Source organism: Semicossyphus pulcher, unplaced genomic scaffold (assembly GCF_022749685.1).
Source record: "Semicossyphus pulcher isolate SPU_LCO1_2020_fin unplaced genomic scaffold, fSemPul1.0.p SCAF_18, whole genome shotgun sequence".
Lineage (NCBI taxonomy): Eukaryota > Metazoa > Chordata > Actinopteri > Labriformes > Labridae > Semicossyphus > Semicossyphus pulcher.
The window spans coordinates 4719266-4733714 of NW_027211691.1; the positions used below are offsets into that span (position 1 = coordinate 4719266).

The 14449-nt window shown below is 42.7% G+C and overlaps 1 protein-coding gene across 1 annotated transcript in view; it reads left to right on the plus strand.

Annotated features, from left to right (window-relative positions):
- zeb1b (zinc finger E-box binding homeobox 1b) overlaps nucleotides 1–13924 on the plus strand; it is a 58649-nt gene extending 44725 nt beyond the window's left edge. Inside the window, exons 3-8 of the mRNA XM_069667190.1 lie at nucleotides 65–226; nucleotides 2419–2621; nucleotides 4047–4152; nucleotides 4605–6307; nucleotides 8076–8256; nucleotides 10453–13924. Coding sequence (XP_069523291.1) covers nucleotides 65–226; nucleotides 2419–2621; nucleotides 4047–4152; nucleotides 4605–6307; nucleotides 8076–8256; nucleotides 10453–11129 — 3032 coding nt within the window. The 3' untranslated portion in view covers nucleotides 11130–13924. The remainder of the gene's footprint in view (nucleotides 1–64; nucleotides 227–2418; nucleotides 2622–4046; nucleotides 4153–4604; nucleotides 6308–8075; nucleotides 8257–10452) is intronic.
- Nucleotides 13925–14449: the final 525 nt, after the last annotated feature.

Here is a 14449-nt window from a genome sequence, read left to right on the forward strand (position 1 = left end):
TATGTAAGAGGATAATCAATGATGCCTTTCTGACTCTAATGAGTGTGTGTTTGTCCCTCCACAGTGAAGGAGGATTGTGTGTCAGACGGGGAGGATGACGTGAGCACAGACGCCCTGATGGAGGAGATGCTCCAGCAAGGAGACACGGCCGTCATCTACCCAGAAGCCCCGGAGGACGAGCCTCAACGCCAGGGCACGCCTGACGCCAGCATCCATGACGAGAACGGTACGGGACATCACTACAGTTGATGTTACACATGAACATAATTTTAGTGTGTACTTCACCTTCCAGAAAAACTATTGTGTTCTTTGTGCACTGCTCTTTAGCATCTACTTTTTAAAACTCCTCATACAGTCTGCATGACCAACATGGAAACTTACCCAAACAATTACTTACACATCTAGAAGTCAAACCTATGGAAGCCCTGAGCGGACATGAATCCATACTTTTTTTATTTACTCCGTTTTACTCCGATGTCGACCTATCTATTGATTTTTAAATCACTAGCACCATGGTAACATCAGATAATCATAACTCGTATCCCCAGACTTGCAAAAGCACATAACAAACAGGCTTAACTTACAACATTAGTGTAGGACATGGCAGCGTGGCATGTCCTGGTCACAGTGATCACAGATGTTTTCTAGATCGCTGGAAAATGATCCCGTTATCACAGGAAAACCTGCTGTGTTATCTCTATAAGTTGAGATATCGAGAAAACAAACAGAAATTACTCGTCATCACAGGATGCATGTCTGCTTAGGGCTTCCTTACAAACCACCAAAACACCTCCTGCATCTCTTAAAATGAACCAAAAGTTGTTGGACAACAGTTCTCATCAGGAAGCACAGACTGCCACTTATCACACTGACCTAAAAAACATTTGACTAAAGTGTAACTAGTACTACTAGTGTGTGACTACTGAAGTGTGACTGTTCTAAAGTGGAACAACAATGAATCAGAAATACAGCAATTCGCATGAATATCCTTTTTGTTCTCCATAACTTCGTCTACTTTGCTGTCAAAAAAAAAGTTGCATAGTAAATACAGAAAAACATCAGTGACACGTAGCTTAATCACATTCACTCTGCAATTCTTTGAGGCATCTAGTCCTCCCTTTTATTGTCTCTTTGGTAAGGAGACTAAAACAGGACACATACTCGCCTTTAAACTGAAATTGCAATCAAATGTTGAATTTATTATAAATACTCTGCTAAGATAAACCATATAAATCAATATTTTTACAGCAGGAATGTTAATATAAAAATGTGCGGCAGATTTTATTGTGGTGGAAAAGTAATGAGAAAAGTGTTGATGGGTTTTGGAAAATATTCGCACCAAAAGTTTTTTTTACTTCTGTTTCTCTGACTGTGTGAAGAGTTTTGTCAGTGTGACTTCAGTCCTGACGGATGCTTGTAAGCAACATAAAAAAAGACAAATTAAATGTCATTCATGTCTTTTTAGAGTAGTGCCCACACGCAGGGTGTAGTGTCCTTATATCACACACACTATTTCCACCTGAGAGATCAGAGTCACTGAGCTCTCACACTATTACTGCACCTACCCTGTAATTACTGCCCCCCTGGGGACGGCTCTACCTGCTCCCCGTCGCACCTCAGGTGTTAACTCCACCCCATTAACGCCACTCTGCGACATCATTACACACACTGCTATTTGTTAAGTGCAGCACACTGGGGCCTTTATTGCTCCCGGGCTTTTGGCTTTTACCTGCTGCAGCAGAGGGGAAAAAAGAGAGGGAGGAGGAGGAGGGGGAGGAAGAGAAACAGCAACACCTGAGTAAATTTGTCACGTCTGTGCGAGCTCTGACTCACAGCTACCTGGGCGATAATGTGTGTGCATTCCCATCCCCAGGCCCTCACCTGTGCCGTAGGGGAACTTAATACATCACCTGTTAACGAAGTAATGCTTTACCTGTGTGGGAGCCGTGCCACTGAGACCCTCTGTTAACCAGCGTGGATCCAGGCAGGCGGCTGATGTTTACAAAGCTCTCTTTTCCTCACATGCGTGGGTGTTTTTTAAACGATTCTAACGCACAATGGGCAATCAAACGATGGAGTTTCAGACCTGTGAAAGCTCTAATTGCTCGGCTTTGTGTCAGAAAGGGGTACAAGAGCACAAATAAAACCCAGCTCTGCTTTGGCAGCGTGTTATTTTTAAAACGGCAGGAAGGCGTCGGATCACTAATCAGCTTTCCTCCATTTGGTTACCTGGGTGCTGTTTACCTGAGGGGGAGGGCCTCTCACAGATTGGTGAAACAGCAGAGGAGTGTTCCTGTGGCTGGCCTTGTGTAACATCAAAGAGCCCTCCCTGTTGACCATGTGTTTTAACCCCTTCATCTCCTCCTCCCCTTTCACTCTCACCTATGTCATTATCACTGCTTTTTTTTTGTTCAACAGGAACTCCTGATTCTTTCTCACAGCTGCTCACCTGCCCGTACTGCGCACGAGGCTACAAGCGTTACAGCTCCCTGAAGGAGCACATTAAGTACCGGCACGAGAAGACAGAGGAGAGCTTCAACTGCCCCGAGTGCAGCTACAGCTTCGCATACCGAGCTCAGCTGGAGAGGCATATGACGGTCCACAAGAGCGGACGGGATCAGGTAAAAACTTACTGAGAAACTAGTCCGCACTGAATGCTGATAAAACACATTCACTACTGCTTAAACTAAATAATCTCCTGCTCAGGTATCTTCTAATTTAATGATTTGAATATGTTTGCTCTTAGTGTTTTAAGTTGAAGTGGAAATTCACTTTTTAGCAATCCTTCCCTGTATTACATTTAAATACAAATTGCAGCTAGATGATTAGTGAGTCCTTAAATTCAGTTTTAAGAGTGCACTACTGCTCTGGTGCTATAATAATGAAGTTTAATTAACGTAAACATTTTGCAAGACTGACTGAAACCAGGAGGTAAAAGACAAGTCTACATTTGATATAATATTATATCCTAAATGTGAAATATTCTCTGCTCCAATCAATGAATCAGTCAAACTTTGTTTATATAGGAGCTTTCAAACATCACTGCAATTTAAAGTGGTTTAAAAGGGGAAATACAAGCAATAAAAATAATATAATTATGAATGAATACATTTTTTTCAATAAAAAAGAACATTTTGATCAAATAAAGTAAAATATTTAAAGTTGTAATCTCAAAAATTTCAGTTTCTTTCTCTTTGGCTTCTTTTAGAAGTTGTATCTGTAGTCATCCATCTTTTCTTTGTTTGTTCAGCCATAGTAGATTACCGTTTACTCGCAACACGGAAAAGCAGCCGCTTAGCTCCACCTACCCTCTCTGGCAGACCAACCACTGCTGGGTGATGTAAACACGTCACTAACTGGGCGTCGCTTGAGATTTTTTCCATGAAAGTCACCACAGACAGCCAGTCTGTAATACTGCAAATGCAAAGGCTTTCATCAGTGGGCCATTGTGTTACCTCATTCGGCGATAGATAGGAAGGCTTAGGCAGAAGCAAACGCTTATATATAACTCTCCTACATTCTTATCAAATGAAGTTACCCTCCAAAAAAATCATTCACATGTATATTCTACATTCTTGTAAATGAAAATCTTTGAGATTATTAATTGAATGAGTATTTATAGAAACTCTAAAATTATAAAACATGACATAAAGTCAGTCTAAATAGACATATTTTATAGTTTAAATTTGATAATAAGCTTTTTAACTCCCAGATTACTATTGTAAATGTACATGTATCAGTCTGCAGTAATTCTATTTCAGATACTTTGTCACGACTACATTACCTGTGTTACGTTTCAGTAGCACAGTCCTTCTGTCCTTCTGTAGCAATTATGTCCTGACAAAGTGATTCTAAATTATGCAAACCTACATACACGCTTAAGTCGTGTTCCTGTAGCAGCTCGCTTCCAAACACGATAAATAAACATGAGCTTTTGCCCCCGATTGATTAATGACACAGTGACATGAATTAGTAGCGGTTCAAAGGTTGTGTTTTCATTGTGTACCTCGCTGAACGTCCCCTCTCTCTCTCTCTTCGTCTGACAGAGACACATCACACAGTCGGGAGGCAATCGTAAATTCAAGTGCACTGAATGTGGCAAAGCATTTAAATACAAGCACCATCTGAAGGAGCACCTACGCATCCACAGTGGTGAGTGGACAACCTCTGTCACCATGGCAGCATTCTCTGTGTGTGTGTTTGTATGTGTGTATTTTCTCTGCTGGCCACAGATGTTTTAATGTCCATGGAACAAATATCTATGTTTTATTTATGTTTAGGCCAATTCCCTGTATTCAGATATGCTTCATCGTGTTTCAGTGCATTGTGTGCTCCTCCGTGATGTGCCATAATTGTGTTTCTTTTGGCATTATGGGACAGCAATTAGAGAAGGGCATTTCCCAGTGGTGCCATTACATCAGCGTTTAAGCATCATTGAAATGCATTAGAGCTTTTTGCTTCTGTCCTGCTCATAGCCTAGCTTGTTCATTTAGCTTCATTCACTAATGGAAATGTGTTTCTCTCCCTGCTCTATCTCTCTCTCTCTCTCTCTCTCTCTCTCTCTCTCTCTCTCTCTCTGTCATACACATTGTGGGTTTATTCAGGAGAGAAACCCTATGAGTGCTCCAACTGTAAGAAGCGCTTCTCCCACTCAGGCTCATACAGCTCCCACATCAGCAGTAAGAAGTGCATCAGCGTCATCTCAGTAAACGGCAGACCGCGCACGGGGAACGCCAAAACCCAAACGCAGGGTCCATCACCGGTGCTGCCCACGACGCCCTCAGTACTCCGCACCCAGATTAGAGAGAAGCTGGAGCACAGCAAGCCCCTGCAGGAGCAGCTGCCCCTCAACCAGATCAAGACTGAACCTGTGGACTACGAGTACAAGCCGACGTTGATCACATCCCAAGGTGTGACCACCATGAACGGTGGGATTTTCAGTGGAGGTGCTGCAGCACCTCTGCAGGGCACAGTGCAGGCGGTGGTCCTGCCCACTGTGGGGCTGGTGTCGCCCATTAGCATCAACCTGGCAGACCTTCAGAACGCTCTCAAAGTGGCAGTGGATGGTAATGTCATTCGCCAGGTGCTGGAGAGCAATGCCAAAGGACAGGGGCAGGTGAACTCGGGGTTAACCACTGGAACTCTCCATCCCCCACAGCAGCAACTCATCTCAGCCATCAGCCTGCCCATCGTGGGTCAGGATGGAAATGCAAAAATCATCATAAACTACAGTCTGGACCCCAACCAAGGCCAGCTCACAGCCCAAAACCTGAAGCAAGAGCCTGAGCCGATCTCACTAGCTCAGGCCGCCACGGACACCTTCAAGTCCCAGAAACTCCCTGAAGATCTCACCATCAGAGGCACCAGGCCCAAAGAGAGCAAAGAAAAAGAGGAAAAGACCACTAAAACTTGTCTCCTGTGTGATAACTGTCCCGGTGGGCTGGAAGCACTCCACGCCCTCAAGCACTGCAAAAAGGATGGTCTTCGGCTGAACGGAGCAGGCATGGATAAGTCTGAGTCTGCTGTTGCTGCCCTGCTGTCGGAGGGAGGAATCTGCAACCAGCCCAAGAACCTCCTGTCTCTGCTCAAGGCCTACTTTGCCTTAAATGCAGAACCCACCAAGGAGGAGCTCGCCAAGATCTCTGACTCAGTCAGCCTTCCAATCCATGTGGTTAAGAAGTGGTTTGACAAAATGCAAGAGGGTCAGATATCATTGGGTGCCCCAACACCTCCCTCAGAAGAAGAGGACACCTGTGAAGCTAGCAGTGTGGTGTCTCTGGTCCAAGGGAAGGACATGGCCATGAGCCCTTCTGTGACCCAAGACAGTCCTACAGAAGCCACCCCAGCAGAGGTCAATGGCACCCACAGCTCGCCGGCCTCCCCGTCGCCACTAAACCTGACAGCAGGTGGTCCCGTCCCAGCCCAGCCCTCCCAGAGCACTGAGGGACCCCTAGACCTGTCGCTGCCAAAGCCAGCCAGAGAGGAAGCGGAGAGAGTGGTGTCTAAATCCCACGTTTACCCCTCCCCTCCCTCTGGCTCCACCCATGTGGAAGAACCCCTGAACTTAACTTGCACAAAGAAAGAGGCATCGCCACTCTTAGCCATGGGCGGCAGCCCCATCGCACTGTACGCCAGCCAGCCAAGTGCCAAACCCCTCGACATTGTGACGATGCAATGTCTCAGGGCACTAGCCACTAACAATAAACAGACTATCCTGATCCCCCAGCTGGCTTACACCTATACCACTACAGCAAGCAGCCCTGCTGGGACGGAGACACAGGAAACCATCCACCTCAACGGAATCAAGGTGTGCAGCCATTGTTATCCTCTGTCTTTGATAAATTTATAGTTTGACAATTTCCCAAATGTCTTTCTTTGCCTTGAGTTAGATGAGATCAGAACAATACCACTGTCATATTTGTAGAAAAAGACTTTTCTTTATAGATATAGTGAAGATACTGCCAGCAGCTTAGCTTAGCTTAGCTTAGCTTAGCACAAAGATGGGAAACAGCTAGCTTGTTTTTACCAATTTTATTTGAATTATCTTACTAAACAGTTGACTATATATCATTGTGAGCCCAAAAGGTTGCCTTAAACACACCTTAATATCACAGTGACCTACGATATAAAATTGTTCAGCATATAACCATCTATCAAACCACAATGGGATGTTTTTCACGCTTGGCAAAAAGCATTACAGCATCTTAATTTGTGACCTTTAGAGGTGCTGGTTGGCAGATTTTGATACCTTTGGAGAGCCAAGCTAGCAGTTTCCTGTCTTTGTGCTAAGCTAAGCTAAGTGGCTGGCAGTATCTTTATATTTAACAGTACAGATAGGAGAATAGTATCTCTCTTGGACTCATGCCAATGAGCGAGGAAGCAAGTATTACTTTTATTGTCCCTGTCTGCCTCCTCAGTTGCTGTTTGTAAATTTCCGCTGCTTTATTAGCTTCCTGAGTGTTTTAGAGTTCCTCTGGTTCCATTCGAGGTCAGCTGTAGAAAACAGGTCTGACTCTAAAACACTTATCGTATAAATTAATTGATATTCAGTGTCTAATGTGGTCGCCATTTTAAGCAGCAAGTGATTTGGAATCAAGTTGGCTTTTCTCTTTTGGGAGCGATCAGTCAGAGCCTTCAGTGCGGATCATTACTTCTCATTGTTCAAAAGCATCAGAACATGATAGATAGTGTGAAAGCATCCAAAATCTAATCAATAAGTCATATATAGAAACGTCAGAATTCAGCGCTTTGTAAAAATGATAGCCCTTAATAGTTCTTCATTGTGCAGACACCTAATGGGCCCGTAATGATGGATGTAGATCTCTCTGGGTGTGTGAGTGATCTTCCTGCGCTGTCACCAGGAGGACATGAGGCTGCACTTTACTGCAGAGCCCCTATTGATCTGCTGGAATCTGTTTAAACGGCACACCTCTGCCTGCCTCATTGATTTACTGTTGTTGTATTATACTTTCGTGTTAAGTGGATTGGCATAGACCTGCCCTGTAAAAAAGAGCAGTGTGTATTATATATCTTCTCCTTAATATTGCCCCACATCCTCTTTGACTGCATCCGTGATGAGTTTCAGCAGCCCGGGGAGAGAGGGAAAACTGTAGGTGTGCTCGTAATATGTTTCAGAGCAAGGAAAATATTGGTTAAGTGCAATTTCACAACCGCCTCCAGAGAGAGCTACGAGAAGGGTATGACACGGCATCATTTCCTGCAGAGCACAGCCACTAGTTGTTCACCGGTGGGTTTACAGCCTGACTGATATGGGATTTTTGAGCGATCACTGATATGGCTGCTAATATAGTGAACATTATTATACACTTTCAACCAATTATTGTGCATACCAACATCTGCTCAGCTGTGTAGCTCTGGTACACGTGCTGCAGACTGTGCTGAGAGTATTATAAGTTAATACCGATATATCTGTGATAGGCCCTTATCAGCTAAATCTGTCTGGCTCTGATAATGGGCCGTCTTCTGAACCACTTATTGTCTTTTTTGATGTAAAACCCTGAAAAACCTCACTTTGAATCCACACTGAAACATCTGTGTTTTCTCATGCACTCCAGGAGGAGAGGCCGGATACAGGCTCCGAGGGCGTGTCCACTGTGGAGGAGCAGAACGACTCCGACTCGGGCCCTCAGAGGAAAAAGATGAAGAAGACGGAGAGCGGCATGTACGCCTGCGACCTGTGCGACAAGATCTTCCAGAAGAGCAGCTCGCTGCTGAGACACAAATACGAACACACAGGTAAATACAAAGTTACGTGTGCTTCCCAGGCCTACACACACGAACAAGACCAAAAAAAGAACCGGAACTTGTCTCACCATCACTTACTGTTGGCTCCTGGGAAAGATGAGTCAGTGTGAGCAAAAAGGGGATTTTCAGCTACAGCGTAAAGAAGGGTGGACACCTCCATTCCAGCAGGTATTACTCAACATGCACAGAAGAGGTCTGAGAAGTTCTTTCCGCCAACTCCCCACCTCTGCACTGCCAGCTTCTCATGTGAAGCACCAAATGTTGCAAGAGGCGAGCTCTGGTAGTGATTTGGATCGCTCTAAGATGATGATTCTGTGGCCAAGTGCAGGTCAACACTCTGAGAGGCGTTTTACTTTTTTTCTTTATTACTCTGATACCTGGCTTGCAAACACAGTTTTCAGCTCCAAGTGACCTCATGCTAGGTGAAACTAGCTGTTCCCTGCCTGGATAAAGTTTCCTTCAAGGTTTTAGAGCGCATTTGTTGTGATTTGGTTGTATTGTTTTGACATGTTCTCCTTGGATACATTGATGATAGATGCTGTTATGGGCCTCTCAACCTTTCACGCACCGATGTGGGGGGATTCACTGGTTGCTCTGCGGTGATTTGTTTTCATCTTGCTTGTTATTTATGTTTTTCACTTTGTAAGGGCAGTAAGCAAAAAGCAAGAGAGAAACAACAACAAAAAAACAAACAAAATGAAATGATGGGTTTATCCCTTAATGGAGACAAAATTACCTCATTTTGAATATCTCACTTGAGGATGCAGCAATCATGAAAGCACAGTCTAATTGAGTAAATAAACAGACCATTTCCCCGAATGTTTTTCTCCTTCTTCTCTAAGGCTCTTATGAAGTTGGTCGTCTGTTCTAGATGATGTAGGCTTTTATCATTATTAACAAAGAGTCAAGCACCGGGGCTGCTTTTCTGAGGCCAGTGTCTTGTAACAGACTTTTCGCTTGATGCCAGCAGGATCTTAAAGATAAGATAAGATATACTCTATTGTCCCGGAGGGGAAATTTGCCTTGGGCAAAAGTACAAAAATACAGTTGGGAGGAAGATATCATCTTAGCCCATCAGGGATAATTCTAAAATAGAGGGATTAAAATGTTGTATTAATACTGAGACCCAGTTTATTTGAGATGATTGGTGCCACTCCCTTCCAGAAAACATCAGCGTGTTGATTTCTCAACATTCCCTCCAACAGCGTAGCAGAGTGCCAGAGTTTGTTCAGATTCTTTTCAGGGACAAAAAAGATGCGTGTCAAACTTTTTCAAAAGAAGTCTCTCAGTAGAAAACAGCCACGTCTACAGTTATTTTATTGTCCAGTTATTTTTCCAATTATTGTTTTACTAAATCGGTAGTGTCCTTGTAGCTTGCTTTTAAGATTTTTATTTCCTCTTAAAGGGCCAGTTCTCCGATTTTCAACGTCAGTCCTATCATGCTATTATGGGGAACCAATTATGGTAGAAAAAAATGCAATTTCGCTCTGTGCCTTCAGAGGACGCTATCCGCTTCTCCAATGGGTCCTGGAAAACCTCCGCCAGATGACGCGTTTTACGTTGTCCAAGCCAGGGAGCTAGCTAAACTACACTTCCTCAGTCTAGGACGCTGCCTCTGATGGCATGTCTTGTTCAAAATTGTCAGAAATTTGAAAAAGATTTGTTTGAAATGTATACTGCAGACCTGAAGATTTTTTTGACGATCCACCGGAATATTCTCATCGTATTTCGGATTCTGTACCGCTCCGAGCCATTGCATGAAGCGAAACGGTAGTATTTCACTCCAGTGTCTCTCGCTGGGCACGCTGGGTGCAATATTATTGCTTCTATTGATTACAGAGAACACCAGCTTTGACTGACATTGTCTTTAAGTTCTATGCATCGATAAATATAAGAATAATAATCTGTGGCTCTCTTAAATAAGATCCTTTGAGCTTTTTTGCAAGGAATAACCATGGAGCTGGAACCAACCCATATGTCTGGCAAATATTATCCTAACTATTGAGCTCCCATTTGTCAACTATTAGGCATTTGGAAGTGATACCACAATAGACCAGTTGTTTTTATCTTGCATCACTCTGCAGTGTTTATTGTTTTCCTCCCATGTCTGCAGTTTTTCACTCAACAGCATTTTTATTTGTCTCAAAGCGAGACGTTGATACATATTTATTTTCTCTGTCTCTGCAGGGAAGCGGCCACACGAGTGCGGCATCTGCAGCAAGGCCTTCAAACACAAACACCACCTGATCGAACACATGCGCCTCCATTCGGGGGAGAAACCGTACCAGTGCGACAAGTGCGGCAAGCGCTTCTCACACTCGGGCTCCTACTCGCAGCACATGAACCACCGCTACTCCTACTGCAAGAAGGAGACGCAGAACCAAGGAGGAGGCCCAGGGAGCCCTGAGGAGGACGCCGAGGCCCAGGCGGAGATGGAGGCTCTGAATCGGTTACAGATGCTCCTCGCCCCCTCCCAGCTGGACTCGGACGAGCGAGGGAGCAGCACCAGAGAGGATGAGGAGAGCGAGGAGGAGGAGGAGGATGGTGCAGTGGACATGAATGACATCCAGGTAGTGCAGATAGAGGATGAAGGAGGGGAGGAGGAGGAGGAGGAGGAGGAAGAAGAAAGGAATGAGGAGGAGATAGAAAGAGTATTAGTGGAGGGAGGAGAAGAGGAGGAGGATGACACAAGGCAGGAGGAGGTGCTCGGTTGCATTCAGGAAGAGGAGGAAGTCAAAGAAGAGGAAGAGGAGGCGATGGATACAGAAGAAGGGGTGACGGAAGAGGAGAAAGCAGAGAAGGAGGTGACAGAGGAGGACGAAGGCGAAACAAACAGGAACACAGTTTCTGAAGACGAGAAGTAGACACCGCAGAAGGAAGGAGATATTGACTTTAAGAGGAATCAGACTCCTCCAGGAGACACAATCAGACTCCTCCTCTCCCCCGAGCAGAGGAGGAACGCAGGAGATGATGTCTGGTCACTCTGACTGTTCGTTTCAGTTCACTACTGTGTAGAAATCCAGGTGTGCCTGAAAAAATACTAGTGACTTTTCCACAGGAGAACGAAGTCTCACTGTTAGAAAATCCATTTGTAAAAAAAATGAAGACGAACATGAATTTTAACAAAAGAAGGAAATGCATTATACAGACTTTGGAAGCTAGAGCCGACACGTTTTAGATAATGTTTTATTACTAAAACACCTTGGGTCATTTCTTTTTATCAGTGTTACTAATTTTATCACTCATATTTTAACCTTTAAAAGCTGTACAGTTGGGAGATATTTCTATACCTTTTTATTGCCAATGAACAAAAAAAAGTCAGTATTTTATTAAGTTGGAAGGAAAATAAGAAAAATCCTGTGCACTACAAGTGGCTTGGTTTACCTATGGATTAAACAGTTGAGTTGTGTTTCTACCCTTCAGTATTACCGCACTAGATATACCACGCCATCACGCTAGCTGATGTTAGCATGACGTTTTCTTTTTGATGTTCTGTTGATTGGACTGCGAGCCTTAAGAAGAATAACAACGGAGAAAGGAGCGATCTTTTCAGTCATTTACTTCCTTTTAGACACATTGTTTTCAAAGTTTCTTTAATAATCAGTGTTTTATATACATAGTTTGACATTTGGGGAAATATGCCTGTTTGTTGTCTTGGTCAGAATTAGAGGAGAATGTCGAGACCACTCTCTTACTTATCTGGGAAATACAGTTAGCAGCTGATTAGCTTAGCTTAGCTTAACATGAAGACTGAAACAGAGGAAACAGCTAGCTAAAGCTAAATGTAACGCCAGATTTGTAGTTTTTTGCTGAGTTTAAGCTGTAGCCTGAACATTTGCCCTACACCTTTGTGAGCATTTATACCTGGAAAAGTCTAGTCGAGGTGTTGGGAAGCTTTTTTTCTTGCATCTTCCTGAATTTAAGCATTTGGAGTTATAGCTAATAAGTGTTGAACATAAGCTACTTTTACTGAAATTACTGCAATGCAGAAAAAGAAGCTATAGAGATTAAATCTATAGGCCTACCTTTTGTTAGCTTCATGTGGCAGCTAACAGGCTATACCAGCTAGCTACAAGCCCTGTGTCCATCAGAGTGTTGGTGTGATGCTACTAAGCAGATCAATCACAGTCCTTGTGGTCTGCATGGCTGCAACAGGTAGTTATATTTCTTCATGCCAGGCCAACACGTACGCTATGGTGTAGATTCAACACAAAACTAGAAATCAGGCTAAACTAGCAGTTACTTCCTTCCTATCTACTGCTCCACGCTCTAACTGGCTGCTTCCATCCCTTTCTAAGATGCTAAACTAAGCTAACCATCTCCTGGCTGTACATTCATATTTACCAGACATGTATTATTTTTCCTCAAGAATGAAATGAGTTTATTTTCCCAAAATGTCAAACTATTGCTTTAAATGTTCTGAGCGAGCAGAAAGGGGATTTAGAAAACTGTCTGATGCTCTCTTTCCGTTTCCCCGGTCCGAGCCATATGCAAAAAACTAAAACAAGAGAAACATGCATATCAGAAGTGCCATTGAATATTGCTGTTGAAGCTTAGCAGCTGTTTTCAGGTATTGCCGGGTCCCAGATCAACCAATAAGCCGGAATACTGTTGACTTTGACTCGCCACCACACCTGAGAGAGTAGAGTTTAGCCTACCATATTCATGTGTTATAGATTTTAGAAAGGTTGTTTTTATTTCTAATCTGAGCGGCTAAATGAATTGCAATGCACATGTTTTCTAATGGATGATGATGAAGTATGATTTCTAACTGTGTCCTGCCTTTTCAAAGCTTATTCAGTGCACTTGTTTAACACACCATGACACGCTCTGATGTCTCTTCAGGTAACAAAATGAAGGCAAATATGAATCCCAGGAGTTTAATTCAACCATGTTTTTACCTGTCAGTATTATTTTGTGTCTCTTATGTTGTTTATGTTCTGTTTCAGTGTGTGTACTGTATGTTTCAGCTATGGCAGTATTATCCCCACCCCCTCGGAGATGGGTTTGTCTGTTTAGTCCTAGAGAACTTTTATATTTATGTGTCTTATTTTTTATATTTCTTTATGGTTATTTATTACACTATGTAGTGTACAATACTGTAGTTTGTATTAATACGATAATATATTTTAGTATGGGAAAAAAAACATTCAAAGGCAAATAACTAGAAGCCTGGAAAAATGAGACTCCAGAATACTGAAGTATGTTTTTCGAACAAACAAAGTGATGTTTTTCCTCGGGAAAAAAAGTAACTCGCACCCTGCAAGCCTGAAAATTGGAACCTGTGACCTCTGCATCATTCTCATGTTAGTTAGTTTTTCTTTCCCCTCTCTAATATGAAGCTACTGAACTTTTGAAAACTAATAGTATGTCTAATAGCATGAGTGTGTGCTGTTTTATTGAAGGATTGTCCTTAACCACACAAACTGTCCTTTTTGCCAAGCCAAAATAATATTGACGTATGTTCTTATGTTTTTATTTGTGCCAATTTGTTACTTTATATGTCAGTGTCAAGACCACGCCCACTTTTATATGCCCCCCTGCCTTTAACACCATCATCTTTTTTTATAGTGATTGTTTTTTTTTGGTTGTTTCTTTTATTTTTTGTTCTTTTTTTATGACTCCCCATCTCACAATAAAATACATCAATTACAAGCTACTGAGTCTCAGTTTTTGTCTCACAAAAAATAACACTCAGGGATCAGTAAAGAAAGGTTAAGAAAAGTTCAGAACATATTTTAAATTCTCACTGTAAAGAGAATTGCTCCAAGGTATGCTGCATAAAATATCTTCTTCTTTTTCTTCTATAACATGAGTAAATACAGATAAAGCTCATATTTTTACTATTAAAAGTTGTGTTAACAGTGATTTTTTTAAAGGTGGTGCTACCCTCCCAAACCCCAAATACTCTCATTTTTCTTATTGTGGTTCTATTACAGTTTTCATAAGAGTCTAGCAGGGTGTAAATATGTTATAAAATAGTTATAGTGGTGATTTGGCCTTGTCAACTAAAAACAAAATTCAAAATCAAACCAACCACTTTGGCAAATTCCAGGTTCTTTTATATTCAACAAGCTTTTCTTAGAATTCTTACAATCAATCAATGCTTCCTCTGGCCTGTCCTGGTAAAAAACCTTTCACCTTCCCGTGCCCGCCCATCCGATCCTACTTGCCCATATAAACA